At 31.7% G+C, this 14,377-nt stretch overlaps 1 protein-coding gene across 1 annotated transcript; it reads left to right on the top strand.

The window, feature by feature from the left end:
* The first annotated feature begins 343 nt into the window (after positions 1-343).
* Positions 344-2,299, top strand: LOC119663419 (microtubule-associated protein 1B-like). The gene is made up of 3 exons (XM_038073023.1): positions 344-580; positions 637-2,029; positions 2,146-2,299. The coding sequence occupies exons 1-3, from the start codon at positions 419-421 to the stop codon at positions 2,178-2,180; spliced, it is 1,590 nt and encodes a 529-aa protein (XP_037928951.1). The 5' UTR covers positions 344-418; the 3' UTR covers positions 2,181-2,299.
* The last annotated feature ends 12,078 nt before the right edge of the window (positions 2,300-14,377 follow it).

Below are 14,377 nucleotides of genomic sequence, written 5' to 3'. Positions count from 1 at the left end.
TTTAGACATTTGAAGCCACCACAGCAGTACTCAAAACTTCTTTCACAAAAACACTTTAAATTCTAAACAGTTTCATGCACTGAAAACTTTTCTGTCAAAACCTAATTAAAGACAGTGTCAGCTTTTTAAAAAAATCAAAAAATGTTTAGATTCGAAATTTTTACTAGACTGAAGATCCATATGATTTGGCTACTTCTGGGTATGCATTAATAATAAACTTAACAATAAATGCTACCATAGAATATAAATTATATATTTAGAGATGCTTACATCAACTTAGTAAACTATGCAGAATTAAAATATTTTTACATTCAAAAAAAAATATAGATTTTATTTTTTTGAATCAACAAAATTGTTCCAAAAGAAGAATACTATAAATTTTTATAATTTTTTCTTTCAAAATTTTTGGCAAGCAAAGATGTCTAAAAATTTGGGAAGTTACTTTCGGACTGTAGTACGAAATGCTTATACTACTTTAAAGTACAAAATGTGGATGAAATACCTGCGCAGAAATAGAATAACTTTTGAGGACTTGGTGGAATGCTTGAACTTTGAAACTCAATTAAATCAATCTGATTCAGTAAGTAAGATAAATTAAATACTCTCAAATAATTTAATAACACACAAAATTTTCAGCTGAATTGGAATGAAGTTGAAGATCATGTAGATAATTTCTTCAACTTCAAAATGACGCAACGCGACCGATTAGAAACTTTTCCTAGCACATATGGAAAGAAAAGTAAGCCAAAGAGCACAAAAAAGATGTCATTTGCAAATAGTAAGAATGAGTCGAAAAAACAGCCTCTTTGTATACGCAAGAAAATAAAAGGTATAAACAAACCTGATCCAATTACTCCATTTAAGATGATACTGCCAAATAGTAAATTCGAGTCTTCCAACAATACTAAACAGAGCGTTAAACCTGAAAACACGGAAAAGAAAATATTAGCAAATAGGAAGAAGAGCAAAGAAAAGAAGTCACTGACAGGTGGTAAATTTGATTCTTCCAAAATTAGTAAACGGAGCAATAAACCTAAAAGCACGGAAAAAAAATTATTAGCGAATAGAAAGAATAACAGTGAGAAGAAGTCACTGCCAAATGGAGAATTCGATTCTGCTAAAGTTAGTAAACGAAGCATTAAACCTAAAAGCACGGAAAAAAAATCCTTAGCAAACAAAAAGAAAACAAGTGACAAGAAGTCACTACCAGATGACAAATTCAATTCTCCCAAAATTACTAAACGGAGTAATAAACTTAAAAGCATTGAAAAGAAGTCCTTAGCAAACAGAAAGAAAAACGCAGAGAAGAGATCAATTTTCACGCGAAATAAAACAAAAAGTGTCAACAGATTTAAAGTTAATGATGAATTGGGAATAGTTCCTTATCATGATTCATTGAATATCATCAACAGGCATGATAAGATACGTAAATCTAAGAATAAGAAGATTAAGGCAAAATTTTTCAAAAAGAAAGGGAAAAGAAAGTTACCACTATTCGCACGTAAGAATCTGAAAGGTGTCAATAATCGCGAATTCATTACAAGACCTTCACTTGCTAAGGCCCTTAAAGAAATTGGTGAAACTACTAAGAATTTCTTTAATGCTCCCAACGAGCGAAAGCTATATGAACTCAAAGATTACAAGGAATTTTTAATTAAACTGAATAAAGCTTGTAAAGCTAAAGATACTATTCAAAATCGAAAAGATAATAATATTGCTACGACACCTCGACGTGCTTATGAACGCAAAGGTCCAAAAGCGACGCCGAAGGGTAAAAAAACAGATTTTGAAGTTCAAAAATTCGAAAATCCAAAAGGGGTTAAAAAGAAAGATGACATGAAAAATTCACCACAGAAAAATAAAGAGAGGGTCTTAAAAAGAGGATTTAAGCGTCATCATTGCACTGAAGATTTCAATGCAGTCAGAGTTGATTGTCTAAGTGATAACAAATCTGAAAACCTAAGTTTGGCAAATAGCCTAAAACGTCGTCGTGTCAGCAGTACTATCAAGATACCATGGCCGCGATATGGTAAGAAACATTTTAAATCTCTTTTTGAATTTAAATACAAAAAATTTGATGTTTTATTAATACTAAATTAAGTGCCCGGTTAATTACAAACAAATTAATTTTATCCCCTTTTATAGGTATTCCTACTTTTCAGCTTGAACAACTGCTTTGAAGCACTACAATAGAATAGTAAGTATCACTAATAAAGAGATCATGTATTCATATTTAATCATAAATTAAAAAAATTCTATAATCCTTTTCTTTATTATATTTTCTAACAAAAAATTTTTGTCAACTGCATCAAAATTTTTGCAAAAATTATTCTAAATAAATAAATTAAAGGTTTTAAGATGAAGTTTTACTTATTTACTTACAGTCAAAAAATTAGTTGATCAATAAATAATCAAAGAACATATCACTAGCAAACTAACATTACCTATACTGTAACTATAATATATATCGGTGCCATAATTTACTCTTGTACAAAAGTTCCGGCCCGAAAATCTTTTATTTATTTTATTTTAGATATCTTAGATATCGAATTATCTTTAAACTTTGCAATATAAACATATACCTATAATAAAAGGTCTTTGTAGTACCTCCAGTTCTGAAACTTCAAAAATAATATTCACTGACAAGTGATTGTCTGTAGGCCTTATTAGTTAAAAAAAAAATAACATGCCTTATATAGCGTTTTAACAATGCTGTACCCTATATAATATATTATAGAAAATTCAGAGTCTAGTGAAGAAAGAGTTTTCAACATAAATAATAAAGATTAATCTATTATTATTAGAAGTGCTTATACGTGTCTATTAACCAAACACGTATCCTACATCCCACCTTATATTAAGTTGGTATAGTATTTCATTTTAATAGATTTTAGGTAGAAACGTATTGAGGACCCTGTTGCGGTGCAAGTCAGATCTTAAATAAAACACTGTTTTATTATAAGAAATGGCCTAAATTAACTATTTTTTCTACTTAAAAATGCTAGTTCAAAATATACCATATCGATAGCTTAGCAATAACTCCAAAAAAACTTTAATTTGGATTACAATTCTAATACAGCAGGAATGAGCGTGTAGAAGAGTTAGATAGACTTGGCGCCTCTTCTATTAAACCTAGCTTTTTAATCCCTTCTATTTACAATAGACTAAGTAGAAATGTATACTGCTCTAAAACTATCCTGTTTTGACTTTCTAAGCAACTGAATCTATCTTTTAAAATTGGTAATATATGTTGTGCAAACAACATAGGCTTAAGAAAATGTTTGGGTCAGGTCGTAGAGCAAAATAATTTGGAGAACTGTGTTATAATCAAAATCTTTGTTATAATCACAAAGTCCAAAGGCACCATAAATGTATGCTCATGGTAGCATTTTTGTTTGAAGCTGTAAAATATATGCTTTCAAATAAATTACTGGAGAAAGTATAAATTAAACTCCAGTGTATAAATTAAAAAATTTATTAAAAATTAAATTCTAATTAACTGAAATAAGTAGACATACCTAAATAATTATAACAAAAACATTAATGAATATAGTGAAATTATTAAAAAACGAAGTAGTCCAAAATATTTGTACTAAAATATTTCCTTAAAATAGGAACAAAAATTTAAGCTTAATAATAAGTTACTGAATTATAATTTGAGTTGTTAAATAACCGACCTTAAAATAAATTTTATTTCTTCAAAGTACGGTTTAAATTAAATTTTATTTGTACAAAATGCGGTTTTGTTGTGTAGGTTTCTTAGGTTCTTACATGTTCAACTCTTCATATATTCTTAAAGCGGAGACAATAAATTTGTTTGTATCATTTATGAAATCTCTTAGTCAATATTTATATTACCTTCTTCACATAAAAGAGCTCAAAATTAATTAAATTAATAATAAATGTTAGCCCACTACCACTAAAAAAAGAATTTTAATTTGCTAAATCTATTCACCAATGCATTTTTTAATTGATTATTTCCATCATCGGCCTATCTTCAAACGTTTTTTATGCCTTTTAAGACCATATCAATGATTAAATTGTATTTAAGCTATAAATTTTATGACACTTTTCTTTATAAGGCATGGCGACTATTATTAGATCATTGAACTCCTCTTCGCGTAATGGCCCCTTCGCTTAACTCACTAAATTAATCAAAGTAAGATAATCCTGAATTAAATTAAACATATACAATATGCATTTACACCAAACAAAGACTGATAAATCAATATACGTAAAATTGTACATGTAACGCTACTCCAAAAACCGCTTAAAAGTATCTTTAATGCTTTCATACATTAATTAAATTTTTGGAGAATGATTCACTTCACCTGCTTTCTGCAGCGAATTAACAAACTTATCTGGATTTTCGAAGATAAACTACTGAAAACTGATTCTCAAACGTATTGCACCTTATAAAGCACAATATCAATAAAATAAGTAAAACAAGCTATAAATCAAGAGAGAGAAAGACTGTCTTCAAGTTCTACTCAAACTCAAAAGCCGCCCACAGGGAAACCCCAAGAAAGAAATTCTCACACAGAAACGGACGAGACTGTCAAAAAATGCTTAAAGTATTTCGCATACATTAGAGCACCTGGTGAGAAAAATCGCCAACCAATCGTCATTGGTTAGCAACGCGAGTAACTGAACAACAAAAAAATACTCATCAAGAACGGCTTTGGGCTAAAAACAAAAACCAACAACAACAATACATGGAACAATACAAACAACAGCAAGAATGCGATCACAAGGAAAGCACAAACTACAAAACAACAATAACAATAAGAGTTAAGAATGAGCAAAAAAACTTAAATGGTAAATACGGTGAAGAACCAAAGCAGAAATTGGCCAAAATCGGCAAAGAACAAAACACACAAAGCAGCGAAGAAAAAAAGCACTGCAGACATTACAACAATTTTTTCTTGAGCTTTCATTACAGCAGCAACAATACGAACCACAAATGTAGAAGCAGTAACAGCAGCAGAAGCAGAGGTGGAAGCTTGGACAGCACCAGCAGCGCAGTAGCAAGGTGCGCTGCAGCGAAATGAGCAAGTAGCCGGTGTATGTTTATATGGCGAAATTCTTTGCGTACATAAGCGACATCACTGGGATGTTTGCAAATTGAATTCACTGCTGCTAGCGTAGCCGCTAACACTGCCGCTGTTACTGTCGTTGCTTTTGCTTACATTACAGTCAGAACTTACAGTCAGAGACGTTGTCGTAATCATAAACATCATCAACGCAATCAGTACAAAAATTAAATCGAACCACACAGAACATAACATAACTTTGCCAAAGTGTGCACAGACAGAACGGTGGAGTGAGTCGCTTTTTAAGTTGGGCTGAGGCAGCGCCGCTGTAAAGTACAAAATACGGCAACACTAAGAACAATACACGAGGGTATATAAGAATCTGCCGCATAGGGCTATTGAGCAATACTTGTGTCGGGATCGTGATAACCTGTAGTTCGAGACGCGTTGGGATATTTTTTTTCTTGCCGTTAAAAGGATAACAACTACGCTAGTTAGTGTTTCTAGTGCGATGTGCTAGCCCTAATGCAAAAATACTGCTGTTTTATTTAAGACCGTGCGAATATAAAACGACTTTTTGAATCAATTTATATATCAGAAAAGTGCATATATTAAATATCAAAGAAATTTGTTCCATAGTGCGTTAATTGAGTGAAAAATTTGTTTTAAGTTTTTTAAAAAGAAATTTTATGACTTATGTGAATAAAAGGAAGTTAAACAAAATTGTTAAACAAACAAAGAGCCTGAATATTTGCAGAATAAATAAATAAAATTTTCTTACTTAAATTAAGTGTTTGAATTTAAAAAAAAAAAATACTTAAAATTATACACATATACCTATAAACATGAATTAAGGCAGCTTTTAAATTGCTTTTTATTTAATATCAAAAATATTAATCATATATTTTTTGTGTGATTTTTAAAACTCAGACGGTAAGTGTACTATTAATTCCACTGATTCGTTTTATTTTTTTGTAGTGTTATATTTGCAATTAAATAATTAAAATTAAATTATTTTTTCATAAAAAAATATATTAATATTAGTAACGAAGTGATAATTTAAAATCCCTTAAACAAAAAAAAAATAAAAGTCATTTTCGAAATTATATTATAGAAGCTTACTAATAAAAGTATAGGATTGATTTCTAAGTCAAGTTTTTTTGAAAATAGGTATTTGTAATGATACCGTCTATTTTCTTTTAAATCCGAGCCACCAATATTTCACAGTACATATACTAAGAGTAGTAAAATTATTGACTTATTATTAGACAGTGCCGACAGAGTTTTACGAAAGACATTTAAAGCGCACTGGAAATCGTGTCGTATCTAGTAAGGATAATTGGATAATTGGAGTCTTAAGAAAGACATTTATAGAACAGTGAGAATTTATAGAATTGGTAACAAACAGAAGTGCAAGTTTTGTATCTTAACTGTAAGAAACATTTGCGTTTCTTACTTTAAATTAATAATATTAAATATCTTATACAAAAGTATAATATTATAAATTTTTTTTTATTAATTCTTTATATATTTGTATTTTTAAGAAAGATTTTTAACACAGCTTTGGAAATTAGTGCCCAAAAATTTATATCAATTCTATATATATCTGAAAAAACAAAGAAAAATAATTATATATATTTTTAAATTTTTTCTTATTCCGTTTTTTTTTTTGTATTTTTGATACATTCAACTCTTTTTATGTTATTGTTATTTTCGTCTTAACTACTTAAATTTTTTTTCCAATTTCTAATGCTTTTAATTATATTTATATATTTTTTTTAACTGGTTACAATAATTTTTATTTTATTTTTTACCTTAAGTAATTTATTTTAATTAAATAAATCTTTAGCTGTTTCTATTATTGCCAAATTCCCACTATCAGGAGTTTTGAAATCATTTCTTATATTTAATTATTCGTAAATAATATTTTGAGGCTGCTAGTACCGAGAGTTGAACTCGTATCCCACCAAATAAGTTTAAATTATTTAATAATTTTTTTTAATTGTTTAATTTTTTTTATTTTGAATTTTTTTTATTTTGAATTTTTTTTATTTCTTTTGGTTTAAACTTTTTTATTTTTCATTTTAAACACGTTATTTTTCTTTTTATTATTTTCTTTTATTTATTTTTTTCTATATGTTCTCGTTATGTTTTATTTTTTCATAATTTATCAAAATTTCTTTTTTAATTCTTTGTTTTTAATTAAATTTCTCTGTTTTATAATTTATTAACCACTTTATTTATATAAATTTCACTATGAACTATTTAGAAATTTTAATTTCATATTTTTATAAATTTTTAGTTTTGAGTTAATTTAAATTTAATTTTAAATTAAATTAAAAATTAAAATTTTTAATTTTGAATTATATATATATACTAGATAACCCGACAAACGTTGTTTTGCCTTATAAATTATTTCTAGTTTCCAGATAAATTCTAGTGTAGACAAAAAGTAACTTACTTATTATAAGTGTGTAAGTATGTGGATAATGCATGAAATAGGCATGGAGCGCTATGAACGAAAAGGAAAATAAAAATAACAAACGCCAAACAATATTATTTTTAAGTTATTATAGTTCATTTATTAAATTATTAATTTAAAATCAATAAATTTGTATGATACCAAGTTCCCTGGCAACAACTGTTGTATCTTCAAATTTAAATTGTCTTGGATTGACTGTAAATAATAATAATGATAATTGGCCAGTAACATTAACCAACAACAGTCGAAGATAAAAGCACTCAGTGTGTCTTGGATTAACTATAAATAAGCGTTCGATTTAAATAAATTGAGACATGCATAAACTGGTGAAACTTGCTTGCGGGGCATCCATTTTTTTTTGAGCCCATGTGAAATAGCGTGGTACTTGTGAATAGAGTAATGTTCTTGCAAAGGCACCAAAATCATCCGTACTATTACACAATTAAAAAAATGCAATGAGTGTAGATTTAGGTGGATTTGTACCACGATCAATCACTGTCTCGTTCGTGAAAAAAATACGCTGACCGTTTTCAAGATGAACGGCTACCTGAACAGCTGCTGGATCCCGTTCATGAATTAGAAAACCGAAGATACGCCAAGCAGCTTCATTGGAGCTGATGTACCGACCAATTTGGTAGAGCGTAATTTCACCGTTTTTGTTCATTGGAGGAGCATTTATATTAGTATTTTCTACTCTAAACACAGCCATATCACTGCCTTTATGGACATACTTATATATTTGATGCTCTTCACAGAACTGCAAAACTCAACATTAATAATGAGCATTGTATGTTTAGCTTAGCAGAGGCGAATACGGCACCACCCGCCATTGTCCCCCATTATCGGGATTTCTTCGACGATATATTGGATATCCGTCGGTATTTGTTATAGTATCATTAGTGAAAGCTTTAGATTTCAATTTTTAGTACATTTTCCATCTGCCATGCAAGGCGAAGACGAAGAACGAAGTGTATGTAAATGCTCGATGTACTTGTTGGCGTAGTTACATAAAATATTAAGAAAAAAATTTTTCTTTTTCAAAAATATAAACAAAATTTATGTCAAAAATAAAAAAATTTTTTGTTAAAGCAATAAGGATATTTTTGCTAGGTTGGGACTCCCTAATCACTTTAGCGGTATGAAAAATAGATAGTAGCCGATTCTCAGACCTACTGAATACGCATATAAAATTTGGTAAAAATCGGTAAAGCTGTTTCGGAGGAGTACGGTAACTAACATTGTGACATGGAAATTTTATATATAAGACCGCAAACAGACATCGTTTGGCCTTGTGACTTATTGATGGTCTTTGCAAATGCCAATCTAATAGAAAATTGAACGTGTTTGAATTAAATTGGCTTGTCTGTGAGAATCATTGGAATTCGTGGCAATAAAACTTTTTCGTTTCGGACCTTGCGATTCAAAATGGTGGCTTCGATAATGTTTTTCATCAATTTTTTAATTACCAATCGCGTACTATTGCATAGCCGTGGTGGGTTCAAATTCCGAAGTAAAATAATCGGTGATCCAACTTTCAGTCGTAAAATGTGTGGTGGGATGCCTGGCAAATCCAGTGAGTTTAAAAATTCTGCTGGATAGTTTACAACTTCGTTGGTATCACAAACTGTATCGATCGATTTGTATGATATTAAGTCGCCTGGCAATGTCTGCTTTATCTTGAAGTTTAATTCATCAACGTCCACGTTTTTTTTTGCTGCTAATGGCTTTTTCTGCCAGCCACCCATGATTTATGTATTGTATGTGTACATCTGGAAATACGCGGTCAATGAGAGCATTTTGGGAATCAACGATAGTGCAAAAATTAGGGGGCAGTTTTATGAATTCAGTATTTTCATAGACAACAACTTTTCATATTATAGCAAGTTTTTCTATCAAATTGTAAAAATGTTATTTTTTTTTTTTTTTTAAATTTTATTTTGATTTTTATTGAATCTTCTAAAAATCAACTTAGAACTAACAATAAATTTTCGCTGCTAATTGCTGTATTAAAATATTTGAGAAAAGAAAAGTAGATAATTAATTGTCCTTAGCCAAAGCTTCGTCCAATTTCGTTACCATGTCGGGCGTTATTCTTGAATAGCCGGGTTTATGTAGTTTTTTTTGAGTCGCTGTGTACCAGCGCTTTGGGTAAGGTTGCTTGCAAGTGGATTTTGATGGTTCCTGAGTTTGATTTTGTACTTTTGTGTGTTGCTGGTAATTACATCTGTGACTGTGTCAATTCGAAGATCTCTATGAATATTTGCGTTTTTTATATACCAGGGGGCACCGACTATTTGCGGAGGATTTTTGATTGAGTTCTTTGAAGTTTTTCAATGTTTGATGGAGAAGCAGAGCTCCAGAGTTCAATTCCGTAGGTCCATATGGGTTTCATCATTGTGTTGTAAAGTTGCACTTTATAGGTGAGATTAAGTTTAGAATTTTTATTTATCAGCCAGTTTAGTTCTTGTTGTTTGAGTTTAATTTGAGTTACTTTGGTTTCTATATGCTTTTTCCACGTAACCCTTCGGTCGAGGTGCATTCCTAAGTATTTGGTGTCATTGCATTGTGGTATTACTTTTCCATTAATACGAAGGGCAGGGCAGGTATCTCGTCGTAGAGTGAAGGTTATGTGTACACTTTTCGATTCGTTAACTTTTATTCTCCAGAGATCGAGCCATTTTTGCAGTTTGTTGAGGTGGTCTTGAACTGATTTTGTGGCTGTGAATGGGTCGTCACTATGGCTGAGAATGGCAGTGTCATCCGCAAATGTTGATGTTGTTGTACAGTCACTGGTTGGCATGTCTGCTGTGAAAATCAGGTACAGCAAGGGGCCCAGAACACTACCTTGGGGTACACCTGCCATGATGGGGAAGGCATTGGAGACAAAAGAATTTTGTTTTATAACAAATCTTCTATTTGAGAGGTAGTTTTTGATAACTGAGGATATATTGTATGGTAAATGTTTCTCAAGTTTCCAAAACAATACTGCCTCTTCTCAAACGTTTCCTTAATTACTCGTACTATGCGGTGTACTTGTTCTATTGTGTTGTGTTTTTCTCTAAATCCAAATTGGTGGTTAGGTATTATTCTTTTCTTATTTATATATGGCATTAGTTGTTTTATAAAAAGTTTTTCAAATAATTTTGAAAGAATTGGAAGCAGACTTATGGGTCTATATGAGGTGACTTGAGCGGGGTCCTTTCCGGGCTTGGGTATCATCATGATTTTGGATAGCTTCCAGTCGTTTGGAAAATATGCAGTCCTTACAATAGCGTTATAAATAAAAAGTTGTTGGTCTTTGGCGATTTGTGGGATCTCTTTCAGCATTTTCGCTGTAATTAGGTCGTAGCCTGGGGCTTTTTTGGTATTTAAATTTTTGATTTCGCTTTTTAGTGGTTTTTTACTGAAGCAAATTGTCATATTGTCGTTTCGTGTGGAGTAAGGCAGAGAGTCAAGTTTTGTTAAAGTAGAGATTGGGGTAAATACATATTTAAGGTGATTTGCAAAAGCAGCACCCTTTTCCTCATCGCTTTTAGCCAGTTTCCATCTGTAAGTCGGAGGGGTGCTCTGTGTATAACGGGCTTTTTCTTGAGTTTAGTGGCTTTCCAAAGGGAGTAGTTTGTTGTTTGCGTTGGAGACAACTGTGAAATAAAATTTTCGTATTCTATGCGATTTTTTTCTTTGAGTAATCTCTGAAGTGCTTTCGTCAGATTCTTGAGTTGTTTTTTAATACGGGGGGATCGTTGTTGTTGCCATTGGCGTCGTACTTGTCGTTTCTCCTGTATAAGGGTTGCAATTTCGTTCGATGTATGGTAGTTTATAGGTTTGTGGGGTATTGGGAGTGGGTTGATATTCGAGCGGCTTGTTGAAGTAAAGCTGTGAAGTCCTGGACTGCCTTGTCAATTTCAATATTTGATTTTAGGGAAATGTCGGTGTTAATATGTGAGCTAACATATTTTTTAAATTTTAGCCAATTTGTGTGCTGGTTTGTGAGCTTTTCATCAGATTTTGGATTGACTATTGTTGTGTTTCTAATCAGAATAAAAGTCGGCGTGTGATCAGAGGAGAGTTCTAAGGATGCCTCGGTAGCAATTTGATCTCTTTTTAAATTCTTTGTTACCGCAAAATCAATGACGTCTGGAGTTTTTTTCCGATCTGAAGGCCAGTATGTTGGTGTGCCAGTGGAGGATATGTTAAGGTCGAGTTTTGATATCACGTTCATCAGGGATTTTCCTTTGGTGATATAAGTCTTGAGCCCCAGAATGTGTGTTTGGCATTGAAGTCGCCGGCCGCTATGAACTTGGGTCCAAGCTTTGTAAAATATTCTTCGAATTGAAGTTCCGTTATTTTATACCTTGGTGGACAATAGATTGAGGTTATATTCAGACCTTTTATGTATTCTTCTAGACATATGCTTGTCGCCTGCATATATTCTGCTTCAAGGGTTTGAGTTGGGAAGTGTTTAATGTGGTTTTTTATGAGGATAGCAGATCCGCCTCTTGCTCGTCCACTGGGGTGTTTCGAATCGTAGAGTATGTAACCAGGTATCTTAAAGTAGCTTTTCTCGTTAAAATGGGTTTCTGAGATCAGCATGACGTCAATTTGATGTGATTGTAAAAACAATACAAGTATACCAAAAGCAAATTTTGATTGCATTCATGGTTTGGATAGGATTGAAAGTAAGATATTTTGATTTTGAATCATTCCCTGCATCATATTTTGCATGGTGTTCATAAATTGTGTCATGTTTTCCATAAACAGTTGGATCATGTTTTCAATATTTGAAGATGGTTTAGTAGAGTTTTCATTTTGGACGTTGCTTGGGCCAGTGAATCCTCTAACAGCGTTTGCATATGATATTTGTGTACACGTATTGTTGGAGTCAGATGGAGCATTTGGCTGAGATCGCATTTGAGAAGGGTGTGGTGGGATTACTGACTGAGAGCGGGGACGCAATGCTGGAAACATTCTTTGTTTTTCGGTAGTGTATACTACACATCCTTTATAATTAGCGGTGTGGTTGCCTCCACAATTTCCGCATTTTTTTGTTGTTGGGTCCTTCTTATTTGATGTGCAATCTTTAGTGCGGTGAAAGTCGCCACATGCAACACAAACACTACGAAGTGTGCAATAGGACTTCGAATGTCCATATTCCTGACAATTAGTACACTGCACCGGGTTTTTACGCTTGTGCGGTTCTTCTACTGATATTTTTCTGTGTAGTAGGAATTGTAGGGAATAAATTGGATGAACCTCGTTTGATTTGAGTTTCTTTCCTTCAGGTTCAAGCTCTATTTTATAAAGTGGTGTCGAAACTTTATCGCGGTTTTTAATCTTGTATATAGATTTTGATTTAAATCCTTTTTCTTCAAGTGCTTCTTTAATTTCTGCTGTATTCAAATCTGGTTCTATTCCTCATATAACTACTGTTAATCCTTTGGCACTTTTTAATTGATAGGTGTAAAAATTTTTTCCATTTTTTTCGAAGTTGTTTACAACTGCTCTGTAATGTTTTTCTTCGTTGATCGAGATTTTTGTTTCATCGACATTTCCTTTACGAAGAGGCACAACATGGAATGAATCTTTCCCAATACTTTGTGTTAGGGAGTATATAAGAGCGTTTGAATTTTTTTCACGCAGAAATATGGGTGGCGGTTTCTGGGTGGGGGCGGGTCTGGTATTTTTATCGTCTTCGGCTAGAACGGCAAAACGATTCGCTGTCGAAATATTTTCTATTTTTCGAGTTTTTGTCGAGATTGCATTGTTAGCATTTTCTTGTTTCGGGCTACGTTTTCTTTTTATGATTTGAATATATTTATCCATGCCACGGACTTTGGGTGAATCAGGATTTTTTGCTATGTTACTATTCTTTTGCAATATATTTGGCAATGTGTTAACATGTTGCGCTGATGCTGTGTTATTTTTCGAAGATGTTGCTGGACTTTGCGGTTGGTAGCTTGATTGTTTGCAAGATTTTCACTTACCGAGTATGAGCGTTACCTTTGGGTTTGGTTGTTTAGCATTGTTGTTTGGTTCGTGGTTGGCTTCTCAGAACTACCATCTGCTGTTGGGTAGCATATGGGTGAGTGGTTTGTGCCTCCGCTATGCGAAGGCGGTGATCTATTAATTGGCATATCGTGGTTGGTATCGTGGAAGTTAGCTGAGCAGCCAACTGTCTCTGAGTAATTTGTTGTGAAAAAGAAGCTTCTACTTTTTAATTATTTAATTATAAACATTTAAAGTTCTATTTTAAATGGCACGAGAAAAATAGTATGTATTTAAAAAGAAAAAATATAAATATATATTATTAATATAAGTATAATATAAATTTATAATATAATAAAATATAAATTTCAATTTTTCTTAAGAATTTATCAAACAATAAATTTTTTTTTTTTTTTTGTTTTGAGGCGTCCTTTCGCGTATTTATTTTGAGGCGTCCTTTCGCGTATTTATTTATTTTATTTATTTAGCATAAGTTTGTTATTTAATTACACAATTACACAATTTTTCAAATTTGCGATTTGTAATTTGTTTAGCTATTCTACCCGTTTGCAACACTTTTTTGTAAATTTGTTTTTGAGCTTTTAAGCTTAGTTTGCTGTCTCTATCAGCTGTTTTCAAGTGTGTGTGAATTTGGAAAAAAGTAAACAAATTCGAAAACAAAATCAAAATTTACTTTTTTCGCAAAAATAAATAAATATAATAATATTTTATTTTATCGGGCACTATTATTTTTTTATTAATATTATTTAAGAGTCACTGTCTCAATTATTTGTGATGAGTTCAATATCACTTTTTAAGTTTTTCGCTTAGAAAACACTGAAAGTTACGGAGTGATTTTTTTGCGCGCCAATGTTGA

Source organism: Teleopsis dalmanni, unplaced genomic scaffold, assembly GCF_002237135.1.
Source record: "Teleopsis dalmanni isolate 2A unplaced genomic scaffold, ASM223713v2 unscaffolded_contig_0385, whole genome shotgun sequence".
In the NCBI taxonomy this organism is placed as follows: Eukaryota; Metazoa; Arthropoda; class Insecta; order Diptera; family Diopsidae; genus Teleopsis; species Teleopsis dalmanni.
This window is presented reverse-complemented; position numbering and strand designations above follow the sequence as displayed.

Excerpts from the sequence above, each read along its gene's own strand:
- LOC119663419 (XM_038073023.1), top strand. The coding sequence starts at position 419 with ATGTCTAAAAATTTGGGAAGTTACTTTCGGACTGTAGTACGAAATGCT. Across the intron at positions 581-636 it reads AATTAAATCAATCTGATTCA|CTGAATTGGAATGAAGTTGA; the intron begins GTAAGTAAGATA and ends CAAAATTTTCAG. Across the intron at positions 2,030-2,145 it reads GATACCATGGCCGCGATATG|GTATTCCTACTTTTCAGCTT; the intron begins GTAAGAAACATT and ends CCCCTTTTATAG.